This window comes from Seriola aureovittata, chromosome 3 (genome assembly GCF_021018895.1).
Source record: "Seriola aureovittata isolate HTS-2021-v1 ecotype China chromosome 3, ASM2101889v1, whole genome shotgun sequence".
Lineage (NCBI taxonomy): Eukaryota > Metazoa > Chordata > Actinopteri > Carangiformes > Carangidae > Seriola > Seriola aureovittata.
In genome coordinates, this window is record NC_079366.1 from 12,746,446 (window position 1) to 12,760,018 (window position 13,573).

Sequence of the window (13,573 nt, forward strand, 5' to 3'; positions counted from 1 at the left end):
GTGTTATCCATGCGTAACCGCTTCAACGCCCACTTCTCGCCCTGTACCTTCTAGCAGTAACTTCATAAGTGAATAAGTCAGTGAAGTTCAATGCTGGGGTCTTGAAATGCACTGACCCCTGTTAGCCGGCTAATTGAATGATTATGTGCGCCTGCTATCAGCTCAGTGCCGTCACTATTGTTCTAGCAGACGTGCTAAGGCACCATCACGGCTGGGGGGGATTTACAGCATGCCTCCAAATACGAGGCAAAATGGGCTCCTGGACCAAAATATACTGCTGGACCACAATGTTCCCATAAATAAACTCATGCGACAAAACCCACTCTGTCCACCCTGTCCACTCTGTCCACTCTGTCCCATTGTCCTATTGTCAAAGCATCAGTAATAAACTTTGCTTTGCTGTTTTACTTACAATATGTGTACTGCAATCTATACATCTACATTTCGGTATCATAACTGCTTTCATCACAAGGCAAGCTAGAGCAACCTGTTACTATTCATAACAGAGTTCTCTCCAGTGATGCAGCTTCCTGTGGCAGCCATGTTGAAGGACCACAGGTCTTGGCCAAGCCTTGGCCTCATGTTCAAAACTGTTAAAAAAAAAAAAAAAGAAAAAAAAGACTGCACTCACCGCAGACTTGAACCGGGAACTCAGAATGTCACATCAGATACATCTGACAGATTACGCATGAAATTATCTCAGCTTAACCACAGCAGCTGCTCAGCCATTATTTGCTCGGAGAGGATTATTCAACACTGTCTGCAAAGTCAACAATAATAAACTGGCAAGCAGTATGTGATTTATGCACTTAACTACTTAAGTGTGCATTGCCAAGGCATGCAAATGATGAATAAGCATAAAAAACAGATAAACAATAAACACATAAATGAACAGCACAGTGTGGGAGGAGTAGATAGTGATAAAAAAAAAAATTAATTTCAAGGATTTGCTATCAGGCCAAAAATCTTTTGGCTTTTATTATGATTAACTGAGATTTTGTTGAAACATGTTGTGGTTTTTTAAAAAAAAAAGTAGTTTGCATGCCTTAATCTCTTTTAGTTGTTCAGATGATATTAACTAATGCAATGTAAGATTTGTAACTGATTGGAATAGTCTCTAAAATATAATATCATTACCATTCATTACGTTAAATTAATAGTATCTCATTACATCCTGGTTTCTTTGAAACCAGAGGAATCAGTAATTAAAACAGCAACAGCCAATGATAAGGCTGTGTAGAAAAGCTTTCTGATGAATAATAGAAGAAGAAAGATGACCGTAAAGCCATGACCCTGCTCACAAGCCGAGCGCTCAGATCCCGTATACATGTAAGTCCGATGAGGCATAAATCAATATATCAAGCTTTCAATTTGCTTTGCAGAGACAATTCAGTTACATCAGAAAATCCAGCCAACACAGAACAAGTCGTGACTGTTTAAAAAGAGTAACAACACGAGGCCCACGCAGCAGACCACACACCACTGCAGGAATACATATTTGGATTGGGATTGCCTTCCAAGTGTGTCGTAACTGCAGATTGCTTGTTAGAGGAGAATGTTTAGCAGGAGAGGTTCTATCGATCTGTGGACCAACAGGGAATAGGCCTTTGCAGCATACTGATAGCTGATAGTCACAAGGCCAGTCAGTCATGCAGTGAGCAGGTGGATTCACAGCATCACAAGCAGGCCGAGTTAAGGCAGAGTTAATGCCAAGCGAGGTTTAATTCAGGTTAATGGCAGCAGGGGGTAGAGAGCGAATGTGTGTGTGTGTGTGTGTGTGCGTGTGTGTGAAATTAGACAGTCAGGGTTTATGGACAGAAAGGGCATAGTGTTGAAATTGATCCAGGCTCAATTGAATCAGAACAATAGCGACCATCTGCAACCACCTGGAGTGACACAAACACACACAAACACACACACACATACACACACACACACACACACACACATACACACACACACAAACACACACACACAAACACACACACACACACACGCACACACAAACACACATAGACACACACAAACTTACCCAGCGTGTCAGCTCAGTCAGTTCAGATACATCACACTTTGCATTTTTAAGCCCATTCGATTCAGTGCGTGCTGACAGAGAAGGGGGGCGGAGAGGCTTACCTGTGACCTGCAGCTTGTCCACGCTGACCTCACACTTGAGGAAAAGACGCCCCCTCCTTTCGGTGTGATCAGTTCCACACAGGCTGGGCACATTCATCACACACTGCTTGTGGACGTTCATGTCGCAAGCTGGAGGGCCGGAGAGAGGAGATAAAAGACATCAGGGACGAGGACTTCACGCAGGTAAAGGCATTTGATCCAAATCAACCCAAACTGACTGTCTCAGGGCTTTCTCAGAAATGACTGACATGGTGATGCTGTTGTGAATTTCCAAATAAACACACCTCAACTTCTTTATTGACCGATTATACAAGGGTTTCATATGTCCGTAAGTACATTATTGTATATTTTTAAATTCTAAATAGCAAGGATCTCTTGTTACAACAAAAATGAATTATGCTAACAAAATGTCTTCTCTTATAAAAGCAATGCGTGCATGTACGCAGCCTCTCATGGCCTGATGTTCCAATTCAAATACTATAAGCTGCTTTAATAATGTTTTTTTGCTTTGCTGTACCTATATAAGGACATGTTTCAATTTCATTTCATGTATCATACGTGTTTGGCACAATATTTAAGGATTGCTTTTCTGAAAGCTGTATGAGAGGAGATAACAAGGTTATGACCCAGATTCAGCCCTGTGATGTCATGCATGGCATGTGTGTCAGCCAGCTGAGCCACCCTGTCATGGATTGGGAACAGTTTCCAGTGGTTACATCATCATGCCACCAGGTGAGAAGGTGAAAAATAATGAAACATGGTCATGCTGCTACTTTACTCTCTATGTTCACAATTACTTTTTTTTTCGTGCCTCACAGTGACATTCCTGTGGCTCAACAGTGCTTAAAAATACTACAGTGCAATCTTATTGTGCCGCGATTAGAGGTGAAATTGATCTGCCAAAATAATTTGCCGCTCCACATCTCTATTTATGTACACCCTGGAGCATTCATTAGGCATAACTGGTGGTCTGTAGTAGGTGGCGGATAATGTATTTAGGAGCTCATTAAGGCATTCAGACTTTAATCCACTAACATAAGATTAAAGAGAAGAGGAGTGACAGAGGGATATTAATAAAGTCCGGGTAAAGCTTTGATAGCAGGCCTGTTCAAGGTGCAGCCAACATAGCTGCAGACTGAAAATAGAGACAATGTGCGATTTTAATGAGTGAAAGTCAAGAAGGAGGGGAAATACATAAACCTGTGATATTCCGTGAAGAGGAACAATAGGCTTTTTTATCAGGACACTGATATTGATAAAGTGGCTCTAAAACAGAACATAATGTGTGTAGAGCCACTTACAGCAAACCATTATTTTCATATGCATGCCATACTTACGACTCATTGACCTGTATAACAGAACAGTGCAGGATTAATTTTCCTCCTTCACAACTTTAACCTCTTGATACTGATGATTGACAATCTAAACAGCCATTTATAGTATTGATAAACAACAGTTTAGACTCAATGTTAAATATTATGCTACAGATATTATTTTTACACATGAATCAGCTGTTTAAAACAAGCACAGGCAACCATTTCATTTTCAGTTGTTTGGTTTTATCTGATGAAATGCTCATTTTAAAATCTCTCTCACACACTGAGTGAGATGTTACAGAAATTAAATTTAATCACTCACAGTCGCACTTCATGCCCTGGTGGATGAGGCCGTACAGCAGAGAGCCACAATGGTCACAGAAGGTGGGGCTCCCATAGGTGTGGATCTTAAACTTGTGTTTTGTTCTGGGATCCTGGAATAATCAAAAGAGGAAAAGAGGAATGAAAAAAAAACTTAAACAATGGGATGAGCAAAAACACAAAGCAAATGCCAGCTGTTATGTAGTTTAAGCTGCAAGAACACATTTTCTTCATGTTACTTAAAAAGACTTAATAGGTCTGTGGCCGGCTGATGACATCACTAAGAATGTGGTTTGATTAAAAAAGGGCCTTTCGACCGTCTGATTCAGACATTTTTTATGAGCTCTCTTATGAGCTTGTTTTTGTTTCTGTCTATGCACCTTATGTTGACTGTCTTGTTTTGCACTAGTTAATTGCAGCACCACTGGCTCCAGAATGCAAATGCGTTTTATCCTTACTGTGTACTTGAGCATGAATACACAGGTGACAATGAAGTTCTCTTGAGACTCTTGAGTTTTGAAAAGGGAGCGAAATGTGTGTCCTTGAGAAAGTTGCTAAGTAAATACAGACAGATGTGCATTGATACCTCAGTAACAGCAAAATACTGGATGTTTAAAGGTTTTTGACATAAGGCCATAATTTCTAAAAAAATCTAGCCTGGAAGAACGACTTCAGTTGATTTCAGCGTCCCTTTCTTCTTTCACTTACACATGATTTTGAAGGACAAGTGGAAAGCGAAATTGTCCTTCTGCATCACAAAACACCATTGTGTGTCACGAAAATGAAAGTCACTCGGGAGACAATCAGCTGACCACAGTCAGCGGTTATTTTCTTCTCTGGTACATTCTGAAGTGGCAGCCAATCAATCTGTATCTGCCTTTTATTGAATCTTGGTTTTGGGTTTTTTTTTTTTCCATCTTCCTTGACCACAACAGTGTGTGACAATTGAGTTGTTCATACTCAGTGGGCTTAACATTCAATTCAAGAGCACCAAAGAAATAAATACAGTGCATTTCCCTCTTGCAATTACATGATTAATTTTCAAAGCCATGCTCATATCAGTACACACGATTCATCTAGGAATTATTGCACACTTGAAGACCGAGTCTTGTTGAATCAACACAATTAAATTCTCAGTTATTACCATAAACAATGAAAAAGACACTGCTTCTTGATTGTCATTACTCCATAAGTGTCAGAAGCCGTATGAGACTGTGTGCATTGTACTAATAATAGAAAAATGAGTATCATGTATTGTTGTTCTTTTGGCTCTCCGGTCAATGGGTGTAAACACTCATCAAAGCCATGAAAGCTTTTCATTCCTCATTAGCTTCCTATTATCGCAGTTCATTGCTCCAGGCTAATACTGCACATTAGTGTCAGTAAGATGTAAGGGTAGTAAAGGAGCTACAGGTTGCTAGAGGCTAAATCACATCTCCGTAAAGATAATACTGTAGCTACACTCTTTGTTGGCTTCTGCTACGTTACACTATTTTCCTACATACAACTAGTCCTGGACTCCATCTTATTTTAATTTTACCATTTCATAAAACAATAGTATACACTTTTTTATGTTGATTGCATTGATCTCATATGTTATTAAAAAAATTTGTGTTGATTTTTTCAACACAAATTGAGTGTCAAATCAAGAGAGCTTCTCCCAAAGACAAGGAAGCGGAATATTTCATCACCCACCTCTCAATTCTGTTTTAACGGTGCTTACGTGAGCATTTTACAAGATGTAAAACAGGCTGGAACCTCTTCTTGCACGCCTCTGCAAAATCACAGTCAAGCTACATGATTTCATTATCCCCTAACCACGTGAAATGACTCCCATCGAATAAGTTTTGATAACTTTACATCATTAAAAACCCCAGACTATATTGAAACTCATCAAGTGCTTCGATCCAAGTTGATTCGGGTTCGGAGTTATAATTTGGATTTTAGATATTGGTACCTGATGACACATAGTATTTTTCTAAAATTCAATATATGAGGTCAAAATATAATAGATTAGAGAGTATTAATGATAAGTGAAATTCACACACATAGAGCAACCAGCTCAGACCTGTAGCCATCACCACAAATACACAGAAAAACATTATCTATTACTGTTTGTTCTAACACAACATAATACATTTACACAGTATCCTCACACTGTTGTGTGGACTTGTAAGACAGCACTAATAAAACAACCCATATATTGTGCTTCGTTTGCATTTGCCATTCCTGAGCACAGGCCTGGTATTTGCATGGATAGCTTCCTTCCCCCCTTCAAGTAAATGCAGCACCAATCTTTTTATCAGATTCTCATCGCCACTCACTGGGCCAGCATCCATTACATAATTTGGATACTCAAATAAGGTAATATTTAGTATAAAGAGTAACCTTTAGCTACATTCAGAACAGCCAGAGATGTAAGAGGATGCAACAGAGCTACGACAGGTCAAATGTTCCACACAGCTGAGAGAAAGTGCTTCACCGGTAGAGAAAAATGAAGAGCCTTGTTAACACATCAAGGGATGATTCAGTGGATTTAGCAGAACCAATCTGGGGACTTTAACTGGAAAGAAATAATACATGGTGCCACTTCTAGAATTCTCCTGTTCAGCGTTTCGGTCGACAATTCAATTCAGCACTAAAATGGTAATGTAACATTCATAAGCTGACTCCATTTCATTTGGCACTCTGTCCGTCACTGCGGGACATTTACAATTCAATAAAATATGGCATTGAACTAAACAAATGGCACCCGGAGCAAACTCCACCATAAGTAAATATATGTGGATGTTAAGTAAAATGTGAAGTTTTTCTGATGTGATCTGTTGAACAAGCAGAACCAGTTACCATCCTGTTCTATTCTTTTCTGTACTGTACTATGGTACGCATGTTACTGCAACTACTATAATATTTGGGTATCACTTGAAGGTAAGTGGTACAGTAAAGATTAATTAGAATGCCACTGCAGCACTTACATTATACAGTGCAGGGTCCCTGTCACATGCTTACATTCATTCATGCCTTATGTGCACTCAAACTGCAGCATACGGAGCACACTCCACCGGAGTGCGCACTGGAGAACTGCCACTTTTCCAAGGACCTGTTCGAAGTGCTTTCCTGCTCATTCTCAATTTGTGCTGTACTGTAAATCTCTTTCAGAGTTAGAATCCCTTTAAGTGGATTTGCATTGAGAACATTATCCAGGCTAGTCCGTTCCTTTTTTTTTTTTTTTTTTTTTTTTTTACTGCATCTAGTTGAAAGAACACCTGTCTATGTATTCCATGGAAACAGGAGAGCTTCATTCTCCCAGGAAGGAGAGAAAGAGAAGAAGCACAGCATTCCTACGAATGTGTGTCCTATTTTTTTCAGTGTGTTGAGAAAGTGTCAGATGTGAAATGAATGAAACCAGTTTGACCCAGCAGAAATAAATCATCAGTAAGGGGGGCATATATCTCAGTGAGAGCTGACAGTATCACACCATGAGGCGCCACAGTGATCAATGCTGCTGTTTGCCATTTCAGTCTGTTTGACACTGGCCTCTGGACGAAGGCAACAGAGACTCATTCAGGCTCCTCAGATCTTGCTCCCAATCTGCCATTTCAGTGCCTGTCAGTCTGCAGAGGCTTTGCACCTTTTCCAGAACAAAGAGCAATGCTTCCTTTGTCTGTCTTTCAGCTGTCCACTCCTCTAAGTAAGAAGTGAGCCCCGGTCTGAAGCAAAAGAGGTGTGATAGCATTTCAGCTGCTGTAGACAATTTAAAAAAAACACCATTTGAATATTTTATTGTGTACCAAGGAGTTGATACATCATAAACATGTCTTAGACACAGTTTCCACTGGTCTGCATCTAAAACGGAAAGGGAGTGACCTTTTACTTTTGAAATGCAGAAAATCTCGGCAATGAGGAAGTAATCACTAAATCATTGTAATTAATCAACGACAGCGCAAACTCTAAAAATACATAATGAAGATTTAGTGCTAAAGGACAGTAAATATCACACCTACATAAAGTGTATGCAAGTCTCAAACATAAATATTTCACACAGTCAGTGGACATGTTCTGCTCTCCTTTTCTGGATACGTCTGTGACTCTCGCTTGTTCAGCACATCTCAGGCTGCCCACCATGACACGAGCAGTTACAGGCTGATGGTCGGCTTGTCTGAGATGTCCATCATCTTGAGTGACTTTAAAGTCCTCCAACATCACATTTTGTGCAAACACACAGTAGATACATTAGTATCACAGCTACAGCAACCACCGTACACCGTACAATACAGTCAAGTAACGGAGAATCCTGACAGAACACCTAATATTCCTCACCCTATCGCAGCCTGGTTAGCAGGAAACAGAATGTCCGAATCATGCTTTAATATGATTTTTTATTACAATGGCCGAATTATTAACTTTAATATATGACTATATTAAATATAACTATTCCATTTTCTGAAGTCAATGTTTTCATGCAGAGATAAAGCAAGTTACACGATACATATATACACTCAATTTGCCGCCAAGACCACACCATGTACAGGCCAGTAGTCAGTGTGTCACTTAGGGTCAAACACGAAAAAGAGAAAGGTAAACAGACCGTTGAGAGACAGAGAGAGACAGACAGAGGGACAGAGGGAGAGAGAGAGAGAGAGAGAGAGGGTGTGCCAGCTGCACTTACTCATGTCCACCCACACACAGCTGATCCTGAAGGATTATCCTCTCGTCCCGTCTCCCCGTCCCCCACCCTTTGCTTTGTTCCATCCATCTACAACATGAATGAGTGATGGCAACTAACAGCCACATTCAGCTGCAGATGAATCATGTATTTTTACCAACTGTCACATCCACGTTTGATGGCTGAACCATTCCTTAAAATTTCCTTGGTGAACCACTGCTGAGGCTCATGAAATCCGGCACTTAGCCTCCTGAATTGGCAATATGATAGTACCTGTGTGAGTGTGAGAGTTCCTCAGTTCCTGTTTTTACTGTCTCTACAAACATTTATATTGCTGATTGAAATATTGATTTCTTTTCAATTAATGGATTAAACTAGTAGTCAATGAAATGTCACAAACTAACAACAACAATCAGATTTCCAAAGCATAAAATTGAGTCTTCAAATCGCTGTTTTTCTGACCAACAGTCAAACAAGACTAAGAGTCTGCTGCCATGATAACAGCTCTGCGAAACCGTACTTAGGCACAGCAGTGCTTAGAGCTATGCTAATCTCAGCATGCTAACATGCTGATGTTTACCAGGTATAAGATGTTCACCATCTTAGTTTAGCATGTTAGCATCCTATCCTTTGCCAATTACCACTAAACACAAAGTGCAGCTGAGGCGGATGAGAATTAGTTCAAGAAGTGGACAAATTTAAGTTTTAACCTGATTATGGATGTTAAGTCAATGGATCACTATGACTTAATACAAGTCATCCTGAGGAGGATATAAATGTATTTCCCAGATTTACCAGACATTTCACTCAAAACTACAAATGTGAACCTCATCAGTTCTAATATGTTAATTTCCCACAGAAGGTGGCGCTCTGTAAGAGTCAGGGGATCACATGAGTCCCTGTGATTCATCCTCGGGGGAACATGAAATATAAAATTTCATGGGAATCCATATAATAGATGTTGATATTTCAGTCTGAACATTGAAGGTTATTCAATCCACAGTAATTTCACTACTTAAATGACCTCAAAATCAAACTCAACTGTTATAATGATTTCCAACGTGCAATTTAAAGATTCACTAGGGCAAGCGGTAATGTGCAGAAAATTAAACCTGTAAATGAGTGTACCCAACTACACATCACTGGGCATGTTTGGTTGTCCATTAACACATCCTTTCTGCAAGCTCTGGGATGGAAGGGTTTACCCCTGTGGCTTCTATCCCCTATTACAGCCTAATTGGGTCTTAATGACAAATTCAAGACAGACTGGGTGGCGCTGCCCTGGCTGAACAGCAGGGGAAGCAGAGTGTAATACCGAAAGCAACTATATAGGCTCAACACAAGACAGCCACAATGACAACCACATAAAAAAACTAGAGGGTGTTACATGTTGATTGGATGAAGCAACAAAGGGGTTCCCCTTTGGCTACCAGTAATAAGAAAGCCAATAGGACTGTCCATATGTCACATTCAAAGACATGTCATTTGAGTAATTTTGCATCAATAGAGGAGAATAACATCTGTATTTGTCTCTGTTTAAAGGTGTGACTCGTGTACTGTTTATTCACAGGCCATGATACCCACTTTAACAAACAATTAAAGTGGTATGTGTACACCAATATGCAGAGTATCCAGCTGTTATAGAACAGATCTCACTGAGCACTGGTATTGTATAAATCTGAACAACAGAAAAGACTATGTTTGGTGAATTGTAACTGACATGAAGTTAACAACACTGCTTATGACATAGGAAAAAACACGCAAACCCATGACAGATGAGGAGTAAACATTGACTCCCATTTGGTATAAGTGATGATAACAATGATGGATGCTGGCTATAACCATGATGAGGGTAAACAAGGGAGACAGAAATCTCAGATGTTCTCCTTTAGTTTGTGGCAGCAGAACAGATTCCTTCACCAGTGAGCACAGATAAACAAAGATGGCCACCAAGACTAAGCCAACTCTTAACTTGATCTTTTGTCAAAATTGACCATAAAAGCTATAATTAATTTAGTTGCATGTAAAGTAGATAACATTTTATCTTATAATTCCAAAGTTGACAAAGATAGATCCAACACAAACTTTGTACTGAAAGACAGAACTGCCCACACAAGGAATTAAATATACCAAATTACTAAAATTCAACACAAGCCATGCTATTATTTTTACTTCTAAGTTATGATTTATCTGATATTTTTTCTTTAACTAATCCCTAAACGTATTTTGGTATTTGCCCTGGCAGATCTGCATGTGAAGTCACAGATCAAAAACAGACGCAGGGCAGAGGGCTGATCAAAAGACTGGAGGCAACCAGGAGATAGTGATGAAAACAGAAGCACAGGGGGTCAGCACAGTGATGTCGGCTAATTAGCCAGGCTCTCCAATCCAGTTTAATTAGCAAGCAGGACGCCAACCAGCCTCTGTTAATGAAGAGCTTGGCAGGGTGAAGGGAGCGGGGGCTTCCCAACAGAAGGGAGGAGGAGCAGAGGCGGATGATGTTAAAGACGAGGGTCACCCTCCATCTTGCATACAAACTACTCACAATGATGAACAATGACATTTTCACCCTGTTTACTGATATATACTGAAATATGCATGGATGTAAATTACAATGCTATTGCTTTTACACCTCTTTTGCAATTTACATTTCCACTTAATAACTTGACAACAGAAAATGTAACATTGCAACTACATCCATATTGCCAACCCAAAATAAACAATGTGACTCCTCTGTTGAAACTGGTTTCCAAGCACCCCAGGACATTGCATGATAATACCAAAACAAAGCAAAAATGTTTAAAAATAATCTGGAGAAAAATAATCCTGTAGCACTCAACAGATGCAACAACCGGTGCTGCAGTTACTTTTATCTCAGTTTCAGTTGAAAGAATCCAGACTAAGTTATTGTATGTGTGACGTGTTTGCTTTGTGTTATGCATTATGCAGACCATAAGAATAAAATGAACACGGAGATTCTCACCACAGTGAATATTAAAGCTGCTCACTACTAGCTTACTAGTTAACAGCCTCTACAAATACATTCATCAAATCCAGTGATTTCCATACCAACAGCATTGATGTAATATAATGTAATTTCAACAGATATAATTGGTGGGAATGGCCAATACCATGTGGGCTGTCAAGCCAGTAAACACTGGTGCCTTATGACACATTCAGGACTAGTGATGCGTGGATCAGCTCTGATGTAATCCGAATTCACACATATGCATAAATAATCCACCCACCACCCACACAAATTAATTATTTTCCATGGTTTAGAGACCCGCACCCGATCACAGATTACCATTATTTCTCAATGGGATAATACGCATGTTGATATGGTGACATATTACACTAAAGTAGGCTGACTTTAAATGAACAAACATTTATTTAAAGTAAAAGTTGACCGTTTTTTGGTCAAATGAAAATGGCAACAGGTATTTCCACAATAATCTGAACACAGGTTGACATTTAAATTCTGAATGTCTGTGATACTTCCCAAACACAAACTATTTAAAAGCTCATAATAATGTTTGGCTGCCCAAAATAATTAATTAATCATAAGTCAGCAGTCCAAACGCAGTCTGATAAAATTTTTTAAAATGATCACATTTCATAGAATGTAATTAATATTTTCCTCATACATTATAGATTATTTCACTCACCCACATCCCATCCGCTGTTAATCACAATGTTAATTTTTATGACCCGGCCCGACCGATCTGCATATTAACCACAGTGCCCGTGGATAAAACTGCTACCCGTGTATCACTATTGAGGACAGAACAACATCAAACATGCACACAAAATGAAAAAGATTTCTGTCTGTGTGAAGTCATGCATATACATGTGAAAAGCCAAGAAACTCCAGCTATACAGTATACATACAGTATATACGACCCAGAAATTGGCTTTTGCCAGGCAGGAGAAACCCAGCTGGAAAAATTAGGCTTCTCTAATCCCCTATCTATATTCTGGAAACCTGGTTTCTCATAGGCTATACATGATGTTTAAATAATCATGGTAGTACAGGAAGCTGACTGTAACCATGTTACTTAAGTGCATGTCATCACACTGAGTGAAAGAATGTGCAAGCTTCCCTGTAAACACTTGAGACTGCAGTCGACTCTGAAGGGTTAACAAATTGCAAAATCACCTTTGGGCAGTGAAACAGCCGCCGTTCAGAATCGCAACAACACTATTTTTTGACTTTATTGTACAGGAGAATATGGAATGACCTGAGTGTAGCAATCATCAAAGGGGCTGGGTAGCTAATTCAGTCCACCTGCATCCCACAGAGTCAAAAGCGATCCACCTGGTGTGACATTTGCAGCCAGAGGGAGAGAGGGAGAGAGAGAGTGTGTGAAATGAGACACATCACTTCATCCCTGCCACATCCTTCCTTCACTTATCTCTTTGACCCATCTGTTCCCTACAGGACTGAGAAATAAGTTATGACAGCAACACTTCAAGGTGAACCATTTCCATAATATCCAGCAACAGACAATTATTGACCACCATCAACTTCTCTGAGTTCTCTCTCTCTCTTCCCTCTTGTGTTCACTCTCTGACCTAATACTCTCCTCCCTTTTTTACCCATCATCCCTCACTGGGAGATGACATTTGAGTTGGAAGTGGCAGTATGCTCCTTCCTGTACCAGTTTTTGAGTCACCCTCTCCTGTGGTTAACCTGTGTCTATGTGTATATGAGTGTATACACACAGACACACAAGCAACATTTGGGAAGGCACAGCAGGGTGCTTTTCTTTCACTTAAAATCTGTATTTTGGGAAGGGTAAGGATATGTTTGACAGATGCAGTATGTGTGCCTGTTGGACAATCTCTTCAATCAATAGCTGCAGCTACAGTTATTAGTTTGCAATGAGCAACTCTGAGTAATAGCTATATGCCAACTGACTGATGACTGGCATTTAGAAAGATGGTGAAACCACAACAGTTTGATCTAACTTTGTGATAAAGACTGTTACTGTGTACATAGTAAAACCAGGAGAATGAGCACTGATTAAAGTACTGATTACTGTATTTTTAAGTAATGCTACTAATATTGCCTATAGTCTGCAGTTAAACAAATGATGACGATATTTAAACATGTTTAATGAAACAATTTGACATT

At 39.6% G+C, this 13,573-nt stretch overlaps 1 protein-coding gene across 3 annotated transcripts in view; it reads right to left on the reverse strand.

Moving 5' to 3' along the window:
* Positions 1-13,573, reverse strand: part of prkcaa (protein kinase C, alpha, a) — a 141,699-nt gene that overhangs the window by 62,599 nt on the left and 65,527 nt on the right. For all 3 annotated transcript variants that reach the window (XM_056372075.1, XM_056372076.1, XM_056372077.1), the window contains exons 4-5: positions 3,772-3,883; positions 2,134-2,262 (exon numbers count right to left, since the gene is read on the reverse strand). In XM_056372075.1, coding sequence (XP_056228050.1) covers positions 2,134-2,262; positions 3,772-3,883 — 241 coding nt within the window. The remainder of the gene's footprint in view (positions 1-2,133; positions 2,263-3,771; positions 3,884-13,573) is intronic.